The sequence below is a fragment of the Pseudopodoces humilis genome, chromosome 27 (genome assembly GCF_049639895.1).
Source record: "Pseudopodoces humilis isolate 2021_Gansu_Grassland_sample_001 chromosome 27, ASM4963989v1, whole genome shotgun sequence".
In the NCBI taxonomy this organism is placed as follows: Eukaryota; Metazoa; Chordata; class Aves; order Passeriformes; family Paridae; genus Pseudopodoces; species Pseudopodoces humilis.
Genome location: NC_142226.1, coordinates 4,975,457 through 4,993,708, shown reverse-complemented (window position 1 = coordinate 4,993,708; position 18,252 = coordinate 4,975,457). Strand labels below are relative to the sequence as shown.

General features: G+C 59.4%; 2 protein-coding genes across 6 annotated transcripts; both read left to right on the top strand.

Moving 5' to 3' along the window:
* The first annotated feature begins 719 nt into the window (after positions 1 to 719).
* HPCAL4 (hippocalcin like 4) lies at positions 720 to 5,094 on the top strand. Of its 2 annotated transcripts, none has more exons than XM_088067425.1 (4): positions 720 to 748; positions 3,200 to 3,369; positions 3,484 to 3,699; positions 3,942 to 5,094. In XM_088067425.1, exons 2-4 carry the CDS (start codon positions 3,208 to 3,210, stop codon positions 4,137 to 4,139), a joined length of 576 nt encoding a protein of 191 aa, XP_087923551.1. In that variant the 5' UTR covers positions 720 to 748; positions 3,200 to 3,207; the 3' UTR covers positions 4,140 to 5,094. The 2 variants fall into 2 exon arrangements, with proteins under 2 accessions (XP_087923551.1, XP_005529794.1); XM_005529737.3 differs by lacking the exon at positions 720 to 748 and adding an exon at positions 1,583 to 1,664 and having other exon boundaries at positions 3,942 to 5,092.
* A 1,872-nt stretch (positions 5,095 to 6,966) lies between these two features.
* NT5C1A (5'-nucleotidase, cytosolic IA) lies at positions 6,967 to 17,241 on the top strand. Of its 4 annotated transcripts, none has more exons than XM_088067551.1 (7): positions 6,967 to 7,076; positions 7,147 to 7,252; positions 12,368 to 12,535; positions 13,345 to 13,474; positions 13,701 to 13,823; positions 14,254 to 14,438; positions 14,620 to 17,241. In XM_088067551.1, exons 1-7 carry the CDS (start codon positions 6,982 to 6,984, stop codon positions 14,977 to 14,979), a joined length of 1,167 nt encoding a protein of 388 aa, XP_087923677.1. In that variant the 5' UTR covers positions 6,967 to 6,981; the 3' UTR covers positions 14,980 to 17,241. The 4 variants fall into 4 exon arrangements, with proteins under 4 accessions (XP_087923677.1, XP_005529795.2, XP_087923676.1 ...); XM_005529738.3 differs by having other exon boundaries at positions 6,982 to 7,057; positions 7,113 to 7,252; XM_088067550.1 differs by having other exon boundaries at positions 7,038 to 7,085; positions 7,145 to 7,252.
* The last annotated feature ends 1,011 nt before the right edge of the window (positions 17,242 to 18,252 follow it).

The following is an 18,252-nucleotide window of genomic DNA, read 5'->3' as shown; positions in this document are numbered from 1 at the left end:
TCGGGCACAGCCCCCCGGGCCGTGCTGGTGCAGCCCGTAGCCGCTGGGGGAAGCTGCAGCCCTTTGCATTCCTTGGAGCCGCTGGATAGGGAGGATTTTCGGGATCAGCAGCGCCCTGGCAGCTCCGCGCCCCGGGGGTGGGTGTTGGGGGGATTGCAGGGGTGGGGAGGGGAAAGCTGTCGCGGAGCCAGCGCTGTCTGCACGGCCGTGTGCCCCCCACAAGACCCAGGGCCGATGTCCCGTTCGAAGCTGGGCTCATGCAGGTTTTGGGGCTGCCCCAGTCTGGGTGCTGGGCTCAGCTGGGTGCTCCAGCGGGTGCTCTGCCCTCCATGACCCCCAGGCATCCCCCCAGCACCGCGACTCGGGGGGTCAGAGCCCCCCCCAAAAAAACATTCCAGGACCACACAATCACCCTGATCCTCATCCCAAGGGCATCCCTGTCACCGGTCACTCCCCTGCCTCTTCCAGCCGCCCCACGCCCCCTCGGCACCCCCTTCCCGTGAGCTGAGCTGGGCCGGGCTCAGTCCGTGCCGCTTCAATTAAGCCTTCATTAATTTTTCAGTCCCCCTGAGCACCCCGGGCACGGGCGCTTTGCAGAGCTGCTAATTGGTGTCTTCTCTACTCCACATCCAAGAACCGCCAGCGGGGCCGGGGGGGCTCATCCCCCACCCCCAGCTCTCGGGGACGCTCATGGAGAGGCTTTGGGGCCACACCGAGCCACGTCCCGTGGCCAGCAGAGGCCGTGGAGGTGACCCAAAATCCGTGGGGCAGAATCGTTCCAGGCGGGGTCCAGCCCTGGCACGTCCAGCCGTGGGGGGGGTCCCAGCTCTCCTGCCCCCAGGGTGGGGGGAGATGAAGCCCCTCAGCCTCCCTGCTGCAAATATTTGTGTTTTTCTGTAACTCAGCCCTGCTCACCTCCAGCTGGGGCAGTTTTTGTTCCTCTGCAGCAAGGGTGTGAGCACCTGAGGGCAGGTGCTGAGCGCCCCACGGCACCCCGCAGCCCCACTGGGGATGGGATGGGAACTGGGATGGGGTGGGATGGGATTGGGATGGGACGGGATGGGACGGGATGGGACGGGATGGGATGGGATGGGATGGGACGGGATGGGATGGGGAGCAGCCCCGGCTGGCCGGGGACTTCATCCAGCCCCAGATACGGAGGGGCAGCTGCGGACGGGCCCAGGTGGCACAGGGACCGCAGCAGGATGCCAAGGTCACCGGGAAAACTCTCGGCGATCTCCATGGAAACATTTCACGTTCGGTTCTGGAGATCAAAGTGGTTTTCTTGTCCCTCTCTCCTCTGCCAAGCGACGAGCCACCGGTGTGTCCCAGTGTCCCCAGCGCAGGCACAGAGGGGCCAGCATTCCCGGGATCCCACTGCCAGCATCCCCCAGCATCCCGGTCCCATTTCCCCTCCCAGCATCCCAGTACCCCCCAGGATCCCACCTCGACCCCCACCCCGCGGCCCCTCCCGCTTGATTGACAGCGCTCCCAGCCAATGGACGAGCGTCGCCGCCGGGGGGGGCGGGGGGCCCGCGGCTACAAGAGGGGCGGGAGCGGCGGGGGCTGAGCCGGCGGCTGGACCGCGGCCCCTCCGGTACCGGCAGCGGCTCCGCGCCCCGCCCGGCCCCGCCGAGCCTCCACCTGCCCGCGCCGCACCACAGGTAAGGGCCGTCGGGGCTGGAGCCGCGCCCGCGGGGCCGGGAGCCGGACCCCCGGTGCGGAGCCGTCGTCGGGGCAGGTGCCGGGAGATGCTCCCGGGAGCCGCTTCCAGAGAGTGTCGGGCCCGGAGCTGTCCCGTGGTGCGGGTGGGCAGAGCATCCCCGTGCCCCCAGCCATCCCCCGAGCGCCATCCCCGCTCCCTGGGGCTCCGGTGCTGGATCCCGGGGTGCTCCGTGCTGCCCTGGGGGGACACACACAGTGACGCCCCTCTGTCCTGTTTTGGGACCAGCGGCCGCTGATCAATTGGAGCTTTGGGGCGAGCGTGTGGTGGCTCTCCAGGGTGCTGTTCCCTGCCCTGGCACGGCTGGGTGCTGCTTGGAAAAGGGAATCGAGGGTTGTGACCACGGGATGCTGCTCGGGAGTCCCGGGCACTTTGAGCTGTGGTGAGGGGCTGCATCCTCCTGCCAGGCCGTGGGAGATGTGGGAGGACTTGGACCATGGCAGGTCAGGCATGGTTTATAATCGATGCCAGCGATTCAGAACCAGACCGTGGTGCTGGGGAAGCTCGTGGAGCCGGGCTGGGGTCGCTGGGGAAGCCTCGTGCTCCGTGGGTGTCCGGACATTCCCTCGGCTCCGGCTGCCGAGGGCTGCTGGGTTCGGCGCTGCCGCGGCAGACGGTGGCAGATGCTGGTGGGATGATGGGGCAGGAAGGAGCTGCCTGTGGGATTCACCGTGAGCAGGGCTGGCCAGGAGCACGAGGAACCCCACATCGCCCATCCCATGGTCCCCCCGTGCGCCCCAATCCCCAGAACATCACATCCCCGAGAGGAGACGGCGCTTGGTTGGGCTCCGGGTGAACTTCTCCTCAACTTCTTGGAGAGAGAAGCTCCAGGAGCTCCCGGAGAACCATCTGCTGCTCCGGCTGAGCGGCGCCGGCAGCCAAGGCTGCGTGGGAGCGGGCACGGCGCGTATCGGAGCGGCTCCGCTTCCTGCCCACACAGGCAGGGCCTCGCCAGGGCTCCCTGCTGCTGGCAGCCCCCTGGGCAGCCCCTGTCCCCACCAAGGGCATCGCTGTGGCCAGCTGGATGCTCCTGGAAGCCAGGAAGTTTGGGAACCAGGGAGGTTTTTATGTGCCCTAAGGGCAGATTCCTCGTGGTCCCATCCTTAGAGAAGATCTGGTGGACTAAATGGTCTTTGAGGTCCTTTCCAGCCCAAACTGTTCTAGGGTTCTATGGCCATGCTCTGGCAAAGGCAATGGGAAGAGTTTCTGAATTTTCAGTTGTTTTCTGAGTGTTTTCCTGCAGCCCAAAATGAGCCCAGGGCATGGGGTGATGCTGCTGGCTCATTTTGGGCTGCCCCAGGGCCAGCAGCAAAGGCCACAGCCACATTTCCAGTGGCACAGCTGCTGTCCTGCGCGGACACCCGACGGGCAGGTGGAGCAGATCCAGCAAGGAGAAGAGGGGTGTGGGATCAGCCGGGGTGGAGAGGGCCTGAGAGGACCATCCCTCTCCAGCCTGGCGTGGATCTCCCTTTCCAGGGGCAGCCATGGGCAAGCACAGCAGCAAGCTGGCCCCGGAGATGCTGGATGACCTGGTGAGGAGCACGGAGTTCAGCGAGCAGGAACTGAAGCAGTGGTACAAGGGCTTCCTCAAGGACTGCCCCACCGGCATCCTCAACCTGGAGGAGTTCCAGCAGCTCTACATCAAGGTGGGCTCCGGCTGGGGGGTCTGAGTGCTGCCCAGGGGGCTGGAACACCTCAGGTGCAGCCTCCATGCTGAGCTCCCCCTCCTCATTTCAACTCCTCTTCTCTCCTTCCCGCAGTTTTTCCCCTATGGTGACGCCTCCAAGTTTGCCCAGCACGCTTTCCGCACCTTCGACAAGAACGGGGACGGCACCATCGACTTCAGGGAGTTCATCTGTGCCCTGTCTGTCACCTCCAGGGGCACCTTTGAGCAGAAACTCAACTGGGCCTTCGAGATGTACGACCTGGATGGGGACGGGAAGATCACGCGCCTGGAGATGCTGGAGATCATTGAGGTACCGGTGCTTCAAACCAGCAGGGATTGTTTGCTTTTTCCAGGCTTTTCATGGATATTGGGTCCCTTTTAGCACCAAAGAATGAGTTTTCCTACCCAGAGCCTTGTCTGGAAGGTGCTTGATGTGGATCTGATAGAAACGGGTCCCAACAGAGCAGCAACCCTGTCCCTGTCCCCTGCCTTATCCTGGGATTTTGTGTCCTTCCAACATTCCCTCTCATTCCCACTCTCATCCTTCTCCAGGCCATTTACAAGATGGTGGGGACTGTGATCATGATGAGGATGAACCAAGACGGGCTGACGCCCCAGCAGCGAGTGGACAAGATCTTCACAAAGATGGACAAGGACAAGGATGACCAGATCTCCCTGGAGGAGTTCAAGGAGGCCGCCAAGAGCGACCCCTCCATCGTCCTGCTCCTGCAGTGTGACATGCAGAAATAGAGCCCTGGCACCCAGGGCTGGACTGGCTGGAGCCAAACTCTGCCCCCTGTGATGGTTCCAATCCCTGTTTTCCCCCCATTTGGCCCCAGGCATGAGGCACATTCCGCCCCTCCTGCTGCCCCTGCTGCGGCTGCATCCTGGGCAAGCCCACGTTCCACACCCTCCCAGGGCTGCTCCGAGCATCACCAGCCCTCTCCTCCCCTGGAGCTGGACACCCTGCAGCCACTGCTGTGTCCTGCCTGACCAGGGCCAGCTGTTCCCACATCCCTGTGGCTTTCTCCCTGCTTTCCCCTACCTGATCCTAACCCAGACCAACTCTGTCCCCTTTCTGATGTTTTTCCCCTCCACTTCATGGCTTGTGATGTCTCCAGGGAGGCTGAAATGTCCCAAGTCCTGCTCCTGGTCCCTCCTTCACTGGCAATTCCCTGGAAGGCTGCTCTGAGAGGCCAGGGCAGGGTCTTGCACCAGCTTTAGCTCTTCCACCTCTGTTTTTCCTGCTGGGAGCAGCCAGGGTTGCTCAGGACGCTTTAGCAGAGAACAGAAGTGTCCAAAGCCAGCCCTGGACGTGGCCAGTGTCCCATCCCAGAAGCCACCTTCCATCCCATCACCCAGCTGGTGACATCCACAGCTGCCCTGGCTGCTCTGTGGCATTTCTGACCCACCCAAATATTGAGGTGACCCCAAACTGGAGGCAGGGTCAGGAGTGTGGGTGTGGAAGGCAGGTCCTGCTGCTGCTCCCGGCTGTGGGGACAGCTGGGAGCTGGATTTGGGCTGTGGGGAGGTGTCCTGTACCTGCTGAGCCTCCTGGCAAAGCTCTGAGGCCACAAGAATCAAATCTGTCACCTTCCTCCCCTCTCCCAGCCTGCTGCACCCGCCCCTCCTGCCCCAGGTTGGTGTTTAGTCTGCACGTTGTGGTGTTGGTGGCTGTGGTGTCTGTTAGGAGATGGTGAGGTCCTTTCCTATTTTTTTAATGGAAAAATAAACTGTCCCCTGTGTGTGGTGTCCCCCTCTGGATGGTTTACTGGGGGGCTGGGGACAGTGAGGTGACAACACTGCCCTTCTGAGAAGGTTTTAGGGGTTTCACCTGAGCCTGTGACACCCCAAGGGGTGGAGAAACCCCTGGGGAGCCTGAAGGTGGGTGGAAGTGAAACCCTTCAGTCCTGCAGGCAGCTCTGGGGAAGAAGAGAACGTCACTTTTGGGGTGGGGGAGGCCCAGACCCCAAACCTCCCTGGAAATGGGTTTCATTTGTCAACCGGGAGCTGGCCCCTGGCTGTGCCCTTCCCTCAGGACTGGTGGCTTTGTCCTGGGCTCCATCCACCAGCAGCTGGGACCTGCTCTCAGTGCATCTTTTCTCCACCCCCATCTTCCCTGCACAGATTTTCCTCTGGCCTTTCTTCTCCCTCAGCAGCCTGCACAGACAGTGACTGTTGCTAAGGAGCTCTCACCAAATTTTAATCCTTGTCTGTAATCAATCCGGCAGGGCTGGCTCCTGGGCAGCAGCGCTGCCTCCCAGCTCACCCCACCCCAGGCAGATCCTGCAATTCCCCAGCCCTTGGCGTGTCCTGCAGCAGCCAGCACCGGAGCAGGGGGATGGGAAGGTGCCAAAAGCACGGCAGGGAGTGTATTTTTAGGAGTGCTGCTGATGGGAGAGCTCTGTGCCTCGGCTTCGGCTGCTGTGCTTTCCAGGAGCGCGTGTGTGTGAGTTTGCAGCTCAGCAGTGCCTGGGAAAGAAGGAACGGGGCAGTTTGTCCCACCCTGCGGGAGCTGGGGACGTGCCAGGGCTGCTGCCTGAAAGGGCAACAACTCAAAAGCTCAGGAGAGAACTCCAAGAATAGCCTGGTGATGCCGGGGCCCTCCAAGCTCCTGCTTCCCTGGGGGCCACCCCAAAGGAAGCTCAGGTGTTTCCCAGCAGGGAGCTGCAAAGGCCCTGGGGAAAGGAGATCTGTCAGGCTGAAATGATGCTGAATCCCCAAAGGGATTTGGATTCCTGGAGCCAGCCCTGCTCAGCAGCTCACAGCTTCTCCTGGCTCTGCTCTCCTGCTTGGAGCTCGGTGCAAGTGGGGTGGTGTTGGGTTGGTCTCGTGGATGGGGACACGGGGGTCCCCGAGGCTGTCCTCTGCAGGGAGGGCTGGTTTTTCTTTAGCTGGAGCACAAGAATTTGGGTAAAACCCTGTTCTGTGACCTCCCCCCAGGAGCTGCCCTGTTCCAGGTGAGATCCTCCATCCCCTGCCCCTTCCTGGCTCTTGGCTTTTGGTCTCTGGGATGCAGCCCCTGCTCTCCAAGGGTTTCTGGGGGTCTCCTGGTCGTGGGGGAATTTTTAACCTGAGCTGAACACCTCTGTGGCTGCTCCCACCAGCACCCGTGGGAGCGGAGAGCCTTAATTAACACCCGCGCTGATTCCATTAATGAGTGAACGGCGCAGAGGTCACCCCGGCACGGAGCAGGGCCCCACCACACCTCTGTCCTCCCCTGCTGCCACCACCCTGGCTGCTCCATCCTCTCCAGCTCCCAGCACCCAGCACTGCCCACCCCGTGCTCTCAGGGATGGCCAGACCCGGAGACCGGGACGAGCTCCGGTGTCCGCCGGTGATGCCCCATCGCTCCTGCTCCGTGTCCTCCCGGGGCTCTGCCGACGCCACCTTTGTCCCCAGCCCCTTCCCCTCGCTCCCGGGCCTTCGCTGCCCCCTGCGCTGGCTCTGCCCTGGAGCGGGGGCTCCCTCCACAATTCCCCGCAGCTCCCCGGTATCACCGTGGGGAGCGCGGCGGCGGCGGCGGCGGCGAGGAGCGCTCGGTCCCGAAGAGGTTAATCCGTGCCCCGATGGACTGAAACCCCGGAGCTTCATGGGATGCCTTATAAAGAGCGTTCCGCCGGGCCGGCCCCGGCTCCGGGAGCTCCCGGGGCGCGCGGGGCCGCCGCGCACGGACCGGAGCCGCCGGTGCCCCGGGGCCCCGGGGCCGCCGGTGCCCCGGAGCCGCCGGTGCCCCGGAGCCGCCGGTGCCCCGGAGCCGCCGCGCTATGGAGCCACCGGGCCCCGCCGGGGCGCCGGGCCGGCCCTGGGATGAAGCCAAGGCTTTCTACGACAGTCTCGCCCCCAAGAAGAAGCCCAAATCGGTGAGAGCCCCCGAGGCGCCGCGCAGCGCTCCCTCCCACGGGGGGACGCAGCCCCCTGTCCCATCTCCTGCGGGTGCCCCTCCAGCTCTCCAGTCAGCTGTCCCATCTCCTGCAGGTTCTCCGGGCTCCTCCTGGGAGCCTCATCTCCTCTGCATTCCCCCATGGAACCCCCCCGGGTGTCTGTGGGTGCCCCGTCTCCTCCAGGCTCTCTGAGGTCCCTGCCGGTGCCCCATTTCCTCCACGTGTTTTGGGGTCCCCCTGGGTCTCTCCATGTTCCTCCTCTCCTCCAGGCTTTGTGGGCCCCCCCATGGTGTCTCTGGTGTTTCTTTCACCCCCTGCCTCCATCCAGGCCCTTGGGGATGCCCTGGCTCTCTCCAGGTGCTCCCACTCCTTCACGGCATCCCTGAGTTTCCCTTGGTTGCCCGGGTTCCCCCCCGGTTCCCCCCGGTCTCTCTGGGTTCCTGCAGCTCCCTCTGGTGCTCCTGGCTCCCTCCTGGGCTGGGGTGTCCTTGCAGAGCGGCCCGGGGCCGCATGAGCCGCCTGTCCCCTGCTGCCAGGGACAAGAGAGGTGGCATTGGCAGGGCCGGGGGACAGCCCCGGATCGCTGCCTGGGCCAGGAGGTGTCCCAGGGGTGTCGCTGCCCCTGCCGGGCTCGCTGGGAGGTTGAAGGAAAGGCTGTGTTATCTAACGAGGGCTGAGCCTGCGGGGTTTAAACACGGGAGCGCCTGGAAGTGCGGCCGTACCCCGGCCCAGCAGCGGGAGAGCGGCAGCCCGGCGGGGCTGGGGGCTGTACCCGGGGCTGGCCCTGCCCCCGAGCCCCCCCCAGCCACCCCCGGGGCTGTGGCACCCCCAAACTCCTGGGCAGAGGAGGGGGACCCGGTGCCAGCCGGCACCTTCCGTGGCAAAGCTCAGTGTGTCACCTCTCCAGGAGGGAACACGGCCTCACCTGGGGCAGCCCTTGTGCTTTCCTGGGGACCCGCTGCCACCCCCGGGTCTGGACCCGCTGCCACCCCCGGGTCTGGACCCGCTGCCACCCCCGGCCCCGCTGCCAGCTCACGTTGCTGCTGCCCTTGCCCTTCCCGGAGGAGAGGGACAGCCTGGCTTGGTGGCAGGATGCAGCCGCTTGTCTTTCATGCCATGCTTTGCTCATGGATGTGGGCCCGGGCTCCTCCTCCTCCTCCTCTTCCTCTCCTCGCAGCCAGCTCGCTGCCCAGCGACCCATGCCTGCTGTAAGTGGGGAAACTGAGGCACGGGGGCGGCGATGCGCTTTGCAAACCGAGCTCCAGGCGCTCCCGTCCCGGAGCTGGGCTCTCTCCGTGGGGCTGGGGATGATGCCAGGCTCTGTGCCCCTCTTCTGGGGCTGCCCCAGCCAGCTCAGCTGCCCTCACCCAGCCAGGCAGCTGCCAGCCCGTGATGGATGGCTGCAGGGCGCTTTTCCGCAGTATAAATAATGTTCTTGGAAAACTCCAAACCACCCCGGCCGTCACCCTGAACTTTAATCTGATCCCCAGCAGTGGTGCCCGAGGCTCCTTCGGGAAACGGGGTTTGGTGTCATCCCCGCGGCCCTGGGGGAGCTGGGTCTGTCTGTCCTCCTGGAAGAGCAGGAGGGGCTGCGAGGTGACAGGAGAAAAGGAGATTTTTGGGAAATCCTGGCTGGGGAATGGGTTAACGGGACATTCCTGCTTCCCCACGGCTGCTCCGGCCTCGCTCCTGCCAGGGAGGTCAGCAATGAGACCTGTCACCCTTCAGCAATGCTGGAAATGTTCCTCAGCCTCTCTGGTGATGCTGAGTGGGGTCAGTGAGAGCTGATTTTCTGCTGGCTGCCTTCCTTTGGGCACCCTGCTCGTCCCTTTTGGGACCCACCCGTCTCTCCTGTGTAGCTGGAGTGGGGGCAATGCTTGGCCCTGGAACAAACCCTTCCTCTTCCCTTTCTGTGACCAAAGTCCACCTCTGAATATCGAATTAATCACAAGAATTTGGTCTTCTGCAGCATCCAGGGAAGTGCCTGGGGCTGCCAGAATCCCTGCAGGATTTTAGGATGGAGCTGGGTCCAGCCCCAGGCAGCTCAGAAGGACCAAGGGGTGCAGAATGGGGTCCCCACTGTGGCTCTGGCCAGTGGTGGCCTCCAGGGGTGGCACCTGTGGCTCTCCTGCCCCTCTGCACATCCCAGGAGCCTGTGGGATTTCCAAATGTCTGCCTCTAATCCTTGGGGGGCTGCTTAGGATTTACATCTGATTAGAGAAGCGATTTAAAGGCTGCCAGCTGTTGGATCCACAGGGAGAAAACTGGGCTGTTTCCAGTCACTCCTGGAATACACCTTTACCCCTGGGGGTTTGGGCTCTGGGTTTGCACTCCATGGAGCTGGAGCCTGCTGGAAAGGTGTTTTTACACTTCTGAGGTGGGGCCTGGACCTTGTGGAGCTCCTGGAGCTGTGCCAAGAGCTGATGCTCCTCTTCAGAGGGCTGGGCTGTCAGGAGGTGTCATCCCTCCTGTTTGGCTGTCCCTGGGGATGGAGCCAGAATTGGGATGGGTTCTGTTCATCCTCCTCTTTATCCCGTCATTAATGCTCGAGGTTCAGGAGGGGGCTGGGTCTGACCTTCCCGTGGGAAGGGAGAGGAGCTCACCGTGAATCCCCAGCAAATTCAGCTGGATTCCAGCAGAGCCCGGACTTGTGTCGGCTGAGCTCTCACTGACCTTGGCTGACCTTGCATGCTGCTCTGAGGGGAAAAACAGAGTTTGTGATTCAGCCCAAACCCTCCAGGGCTGGGGCAGCCAGAGGAGGGGGCTGTGGTGGGGTGGGGGCTGCAGGACCAAATCCATCCCAGCCAGGACTGGGAGTGGGAGCCCTCCTGTGCACACATTTCCTGTCACAAAAGAAGAGTGTTTGCCTTGAAACACCCCAATTTCTGGGGGGAAATTGGGGTTGGGTGGGTTGTTTGCAGCGCTCACACGGAGGATTTGAGGTGCTGTGCCTTCCTGAGGGTTTTTAAAGCTCATTTTCGAGCGCTGTAATGACCATCTGCAGCAGTAACGGGGACGGCGAGGCATCCAAACAACCTTGAGGAGGGAACGCTTCCAAACGAAACCTCCACTTCAGAGAAATGTCAAAACGCAGATCCCTCCTTGCAGCGCAGAATCGCCTGGTTTTCCAAATGTCAGCATTTCCCAGGGAACAGCAGGGCCCTTCCAGCCCAGCCGGAGCTGGGAGCTGCCTGAGCACCCAGGGTGAGACTTTCCTGCCCCGAGTGCTCCGAAAGGTGCAAATCTTCCTGGGCAGGATCCGGCAGCTCCCGCTCCCAGGGGCTCCAGCAGCCCACGCTGGGGCAGAGTCAGGCCTGGAGCTGAGGGTTATTTTTATTGCTGTGTTTATTGCCTCTTAAATGATCCTCCCGGAGGGCTGGTGCCTTTCAGAGGCGAGGAAGGGACCTTGAGCAGCCGGGGCTGTTGCGCAAGGGGAGAGGGAGATGGGAATTCCCTCTGGGCACCCGGCTTGGCTTGTGGCCCCAAACATCCTCCTCACCCCCCTGGACACGCCTCGGTGCTGTGACATCTCTGTTTTCTCTCCTGGGAATCTCCCTCCAGGGCTGACCCTGGTCCAGGATCAGGGAGCAAACACCTGGAAGATTTCCTGGCTATCCAGCACTGCAGGGGCTCGGGAGCAGGATGGAGCAGCAGGACTCCAGCTAATGGCCGGATGTCTCAAGACCTTTCAGAGTTATTAATATTTTCAGCTAATAAATGGCCCATGACACCAGAGTTATTAATTAATCAGCTGAAGTGCCAAGGCTTGGCCCGTGACCAGTTAATAGCTGCTGTCATGGATCGGGTCCTGCCTCTCCTGGGGGCTGTTCCCTTGCTTTCCTAAAAGAGCCACTTCCAAAGGGGATCTGGTTCCCCTGGAAATGCTGTGGGGAAGGGATCCCTGTGGCTGCAGAGATCTCAGCCCGAGCTAATCTGGGTCTCGTCCTCGTGGTCCGCTCTTTAACCGCTTTGCAGGGGATTTGGGGGAGTTTGGGGACGGATGGAGAGGTGCCTGGGCTGGAGCTGGGAATGGCGAGGAGGCTCCCCCTGCCTCATTCCTGGGTGGGGCTGGGGGCAGAGAGCCCCGGGGCGAGCCCAGCCCTGCGGGGAGCGAATCCCAAGGTTGATGGGGCACCTGGGCCGTGCCAGGCTGCTGCTCCTGGGAAGTTCAGCCCCGGGCAGGGTGGGAACTTGAACTTTGGAGCACCTGGGCGTGAGGAGCAGCTGGAGGAGGCAGCCTCCGCCCTGGGTAAATGGCAGAGGATTGCTCATGGAGCAGGGGGTGAGGCGTTCCTGCAGTTCCAGGGTTTCTCAGAGAGCCTCCAAGCCCTGTCAGCCCAGCTGGGCTCCTCTGTAGGGGACAGGACTCCCTGTGCCACTGTCCCTCTGGAGGATCTGTTGTCCTGGCAGCCAGGGTTTCTCACTGGCCATCAGTAATTAACTTATTTTTGTGCTTGGAACTGAGTGATGGGGATTAACACCCTCCCTGCCCTGCCAGGGGAGAGAGGGAGGACGGGTGGGGGTCAAGATGAGCTCGACTTTCCCTCTGTCCCCTCTGTCCCTGCCAAGTCCCTCTGGTGGCGCCTTCAGCTGGAGGAGGTTTTGGATTTGGCTTTTGGATCCAGCCCTCAAACATTAATAATAATGAGTCATAAATCATTGCTTGCACCACCTGTTTGTCACGTTTCCACCCACAATAACTGCATGGAGCGTTCGGAGGAGCTGAGCTGGCACGGGGCTGTTTGTCACATCTGGACGGCGTCACGGGACGCGGATCCCGCTCTTTCCTGGCTGGGGGGTGGGAAAAGCCACTCAAATTCCTTCTGCACGGGCTTCAGCCGTTCCTGCTGGGCTCTGCACGGGTTCTGGGGGCCTGTGTGCAGCGGGAGGCCTTGGGAATGGGATCTGAGGCGTCCCGAATGTGCGGGGACGGAGCATCGGGGCTTCATCTGTTGAAGCACTGCCATGCAGCCGCTCTGTCGTTCTCCAAATCCTTCCAGAGGCGTCACCCACCTCGTGGCCTTTCGTGTTGGGGCTGAACAGATGCCACCCCAGGCTGGGAGCAGCATCCTTAATTTATCCCTGTGCCCTCAGCCCAAACCCGAGAACGCCATCACCATCGCGGTGTCCTCGCGGGCGCTGTTCCGCATGGAGGAGGAGCAGAAGATCTACACGGAGCAGGGCGTGGAGGCCTACGTGAAATATCAGCTGGACCACGAGAACGAGCCCTTCCTCCCCGGGGCCGCCTTCCCCTTCGTCAAGGTCAGCAGCCACCGCGACAGGGTCCCCAAAAATTTTGGGGAGAGGATGGAGCTCGTGTGGGGGCAGGATGGACACGAGCAGTGGGGCAGGAGCAAACAGAGGGCAGATAAACCTCCTCCAGCGAGTGATGCGCTGCTCCCAGGGCTGGATTTTCCATCTTGAGCTCAAGAATTGAACAAATCATCTCCTTGGATCACAATTAAAGTTTCTTTTTAGGGAATTGTCTTTTTTTCTTTTTTTTTTTTTTTAATTATGATTATTATTACAATTTATTTATTCTTGTAAATTGGCTGGGTTTAGCCTTGCTCCAGAGTCAGCCAATTTCTAATTCTGACGTGTTGAAGTGAGGCATTTCAAACTTGAAAAAATATTTTCCAACTCCTGTACCAGTCAGTGCAGTTTTGGGTGCTGGAGCCCGTTCCCAATGAATAAATTAATCTGTGGGGCGAGACTTGTTTCTGATTGCTTGAAAAGCAATTATCTGTCACTTGGAGCTAATTTATCCTCATTTAATAACTCCAAACCTTTTGGGTTTGAAAACAGAAGAGTAGCTAGGTGGAATTTTACCCCCCACCCAAAAATGAATCTATTTTTGCCCAGCTGATGCCACCTTGGCTCAGGGTATATTTCAGGTGGGGATTTTGGTGACCAGGAGTGTTTTGTTGATGGGAAGGGGTGAGGACCACACCTGGGGCTGGCCAGATTTGTGGATTTTGGTGACCAGGAGTGTTTTGCTGGGTGGGAGGAGGTTCAGAAGCACACCTGGGGGGCCTGGCTGACACCCAGCCCCTTTCCCCGGGGTGCTGCAGGCTCTGGAGGCGGTGAATGCTCAGCTCCGTGAGCTCTACCCTGACAGCGAGGAGCTCTTCGACATCGTCCTCATGACCAACAACCACGCCCAGGTTGGGGTTCGCTTGATCAACAGCATCAACCACTACGGTGAGATGGGGACAAAGCTGTCCTTGGTGGCCTCTGGGTGTTGTCATTGCTTGGCACCAAGAAGAGGAGATGTCTTCTCCCATTTTTCCCGCTCCTCTCAGATTTTCTGGGTGTTGAGCAAGAATTGGCGGGCGGGGAGGGGCTCTAGATTAACCCCAGTCCTTCCAGCTCCAAGGCTGGGTTTGGGGGGCGGCCAGGCTCACCCCGGGGTCCCTCTTGCCCTCAGATCTGTTCATCGAGAGGTTCTGCATGACGGGAGGGAACAGCCCCATCTGTTACCTCAAGGCCTATCACACCAACCTCTACCTGTCCTCCGACGCCGAGAAAGTGAGTGGGGCCATTGAAGAGGGTGAGTCTGGGGTCCAGCTCAGGGGGGGCAGCGGGGGGAGCCTGGAGCCCTCAGGGAGTTGATCCCAGCAAGGACAACTCCAAAATCCGTGTCCCCAAACCGACACGCGCTTAAGGTTGGCCTTTCCCCGCATCTCCGAAGCTCCAACGAGCCTCCAGTTTCCATAGAAATGAGCCTTTCCTCCAGCTCCACAGCTCTCCCGAGGCAAAGGCGGTGGTTTTCCTCCTTAATTCTTGTATGCAAAGGGTGATTTGTCATCTGGGGGGGTTTGTTTTTGCCGTGGGAGCTCTCGGGGCCGAGCTGCGGCTGCTCCCGGGTGCGTTCCCTCGCGGCGTTTTGCTCCCAGCCCGTCGTGTTTTCGCTCTGCTCCTCAGCAGCTGAGCCACCAGGATGATCCTTGGGTGACTTCCACCTCTTGCCTCGTCCTCAGGGATCGCTGCAGCCACCATCTTCAGCCCCAGCAGGGACCTGGAGGTGTCGGAGAAGCAGCTGCGGGTGGCGTTCGACGGCGACGCCGTGCTCTTCTCGGATGAGTCGGAGCAGATCGTGAAGGCTCACGGGCTGGACATGTTCTTCGAGCACGAAAAGGCCCACGAGAACAAGCCCCTGGCACAGGTAGAGCTGGGCTGGAGGCAGGAAAAGGCTCTGGGAGAGAGGCTGCCCTCAGGGGATGCTCCCAGAGTCAGAGTCGGCTGCGAGGTGGAGCCGCTGACTTTGGGGTCATTTTTGGGGGTCAGAAGGGTGACAGCAAGGTGGGGGTCAGAAGGGTGACAGCAAGGTTTCTTTTCTCCATCAGGGCCCCCTGAAGGGTTTCCTGGAGGCGCTGGGGAAGCTGCAGAAGAAGTTCTACTCCAAGGGGCTGCGGCTGGAGTGCCCCATCCGCACGTACCTGGTGACGGCGCGGAGCGCGGCCAGCTCGGGGGCGCGGGCCCTAAAGACTCTGCGCAGCTGGGGCCTGGAGACGGACGAGGCTCTGTTCCTGGCCGGGGCTCCCAAGGGGCCGCTGCTCAGGAAGATCCGGCCCCACATCTTCTTCGACGACCAGATGTTCCACGTGGAGGGAGCGCAGGAGATGGGCGCCGTGGCCGCCCACGTCCCCTACGGCGTGGCCCAGAAGCACAAGCGGGAGAAGCAGCAGACCCCCAACAGCAAATAGTGGGGCTGGGGGAGATCCCAGAGCCTCCAGCACCCCGTGGGCCACGCTCCCTGCTCGTGCAGGGTGTGTTTGTTGTGGGAGTGGGAGCTCATCAGGGCTGGGAGAGAGGAGGAGAAGCTTCCTCGGTGCCCGTGGAGGTGTTGTGGCATTGTCCCCGTTCCTCGTGGGGCTCCTCGGTGCCAGGAGATGTTTTCCCAGTTCCTCCCAGCACTCGCTTCGGGCAAAAAATCCCTCGAGGATGGCTCTGCCTTGTGTGGAATCTTTGTGCCAGGCAGGTTTAACCTATTTATTTAAAACCCCCAAGCGACTCCCAGAGCCTTGTGGCTTTCCCAGGCAAATGTTTCAGGCTGAACTGTTGAACTGGAAAGTTAGGAGCACCCAAAAAAGCTTCCAAGCGGCTTTGAAACAAAATTTTGTCCCTTTTAACTGGAATTAATTGTTCCTTCACAGCCCCAGCTGCTGCTTCCCAACCAGAAAACACTCAGTGTCTGTCCTTTCACCAAGATTTTGCCAGCTTAAATTTGGAAAAAATAGAAAGAAACACTTAACATATTAAAAAAGGGAAAAAAAAAAAAAAAATTTCCTATTTCCTGCTTGGAACTTTGGGCTGGTGTATTGTTGGCCCAGGTTTTTATATTTGGGTTTCACACTTGCATGATTTAGCACTTAAAACTAATAATCTCAGTGAGCATCCAAAGCCCAGCTTGTCCAAGGGCTGCAGACACATGCCCAGGGCTTGAATTTAAGTTAAAAGCAGGCCCTGGTATATTTAGGGACATTTGAAGTCCATTTAGGTAAATCTGCAGAGAATTTCAGCCTGGGGATTTCAATTAAAGGATTTTTTTTCCTCCCTTTCTAGGCTGAGCCCATAATCTTTTTCTCCTCAGCTTCTTAAAAACCTCTGGTGTTTCCTAAAATAGACACCTCTGTTAGCGATGCTGTGAGAGAAGCAAATCTCTGATTAAAAAACAGGATGGGAAATCAATGGGAGAGAGAAACTGGTGTGAAAATCACGCTGACATTTCTGCTCAAAGCCCTGTCCCAAAGGAGACACTCGGGAGGAAAATTTAAAGGTTATTTTTTCCTCGTGAGTTTTTCTTTTCCTCTCTATTTTATTTATTTTTTATTTTATTTTGCACGACACTCCACGGCTGAGCAGGAAGGATGCTCAATGTTTTCAAAATATATCAATATATTCAAAATATCAGACATTTTTTCTACAAATTTCATGGGCTGAAATTTTCCAAGCTGCATGTCTGGCTCTTTCCAGGGAAGTTTCAGCTCAAACACTGAGGCTGGAGCTGATCACCCTTTTGAGGAATATCTAAATAACCAAGCTGCTGATGCCTTCAGTGGCTTGGGACACTTTTCTCGTTGCACTAAATCCTGCTCTAGCACTGAAAAGAAAATTGCACTTTTCCCCCCCAAAAAAAAGCTTTGGCAGACTGTCAATTGTCACATCTGGGTGACAAACACCTCGGAGGAAGATCTAAAATCCAAACAAACAAACGAAAATCTTGGGAGAAACGAGTTTGTGAGTGTCACATCCGCCAGCACTCGGGTTTAGAGAAAGGTTTTTGTCTTTTTTTTTAATGGGAGCCCAAGATTTTGGGATCTGAACTGGATCTTGGAGACCTTTTTGGCAGCTGGGAGGGGGAGCACAGCCAATAAACATTTCCAAGGTGTTTCCTGAAGGTGGTGGAAGCCCAGCCAAGCCTGGCTTGTGCAGGAGGGAGGATGCTGCAGGAGAAATGTCCCCAGCCAGCCCTGGGGACAGGGCAGGGTGCCAGGGACTGGGGACACGGGGCGTGATCCAGAGGTGACACTGCTGTTGGCAGGGCTGGGCTGGCAGGAGGAGATGGATGCTCAGCGGGTTGTGGTTTTGGGGCAGAACTCTGGATTTTTGCAGATTCCTGCTGGAATTCAGATTCCTGAGGTGCACAGAGAGCTGGGGACTGAGTTTTAGTGACCCTGCTTCGGGTCCTCCACTGCCAGGGCAGCTTAGGGGCTCCCTGGGAGATGTGGGGCTCAGGGAATGGACCCAGGTGAGCCCAAACCCTTCCCGAGCAGGGAGGATTTTCCATCCCCACCACGGCTGCCCCTTTTGCCTTGATCCACGTGGCTTCCTCTGGTTTTGGTTTAGTTTTGTTTGGGTTTTTCCCTCCTTCATTACTACAGCTGGAAGACAAAGACTTTGCTGTTTGTGTACATCCCTCATGTCCCCTCGGGCTGGGGAGTGACCCTGGGATCATCTCCTGGGATCATCCCTGGGATCGTTCCCTGGGATCATCCCTGGGATCGTTCCCTGGGATCATTCCTTGGGATCATCCCTGGGATCATCCCTGGGATCATTCCTTGGGATCATCCCCTGGGATCATTCCTTGGGATCATCCCCTGGGATCATTCCTTGGGATCATTCCTGGGATCATTCCCTGGGATCACTCCCCGGGATCATTCCTGGGATCATTCCTTGGGATCATTCCTGGGATCACCCCTGGGATCATCCCCTGGGATCATCCCCTGGGATCATTCCTGGGATCATTCCTTGGGATCATTCCTGGGATCATTCCTGGGATCACTCCCTGGGATCATTCCTGGGATCATTCCTGGGATCATTCCTGGGATCATTCCTGGGATCATCCCTGGGATCATCCCTGGGATCATTCCCTGGGATCACTCCCCGGGATCATCCCCTGGGATCATTCCTTGGGATCATCCCCTGGGATCATTCCTGGGATCATTCCTTGGGATCATTCCTGGGATCATTCCTGGGATCACTCCCCAGGATCATTCCCTGGGATGGGCACTTCTCCCGCAGGGTTGTGCCCCCCTCGTGCTGTCCTGGCTGCCAACCGGACTTTTCCTGCTGTGTGTTGTTGCTGTGGATTTCATTTCATTGTCCCCCGCTGGTTTTTGGTTAATGGGATCCCTCGGGGTGTTTTTCCATAATAAACAGTGTTGGTCCCAGCCCGGCTCCCGCTGTTCTCACAATGAGGGTTTGGCTGCCTGCTGCAGGGTCTGAGCTCCCTGCCTGGGACCTCCCAGGTTTTATGGTGATGGGGTGGGCGTGAGAAGGAAAAAGGAGTTTTGGGGTTTAAGGGAATTCAGAAAACGCGATTAAAGCTCCTGCTTTGGGACTGGAGAACCTGTGGGAGAGGTGGGATTCCAGGGGTGGGATGTGCTGCCGTACAACCTCCTCCCTCTGCTTCGTGAGCGGCTTTTGTGGGGCACCTGGGCTCGTGATGAAGCCCTGGATAAAAATACGGCTTGGCA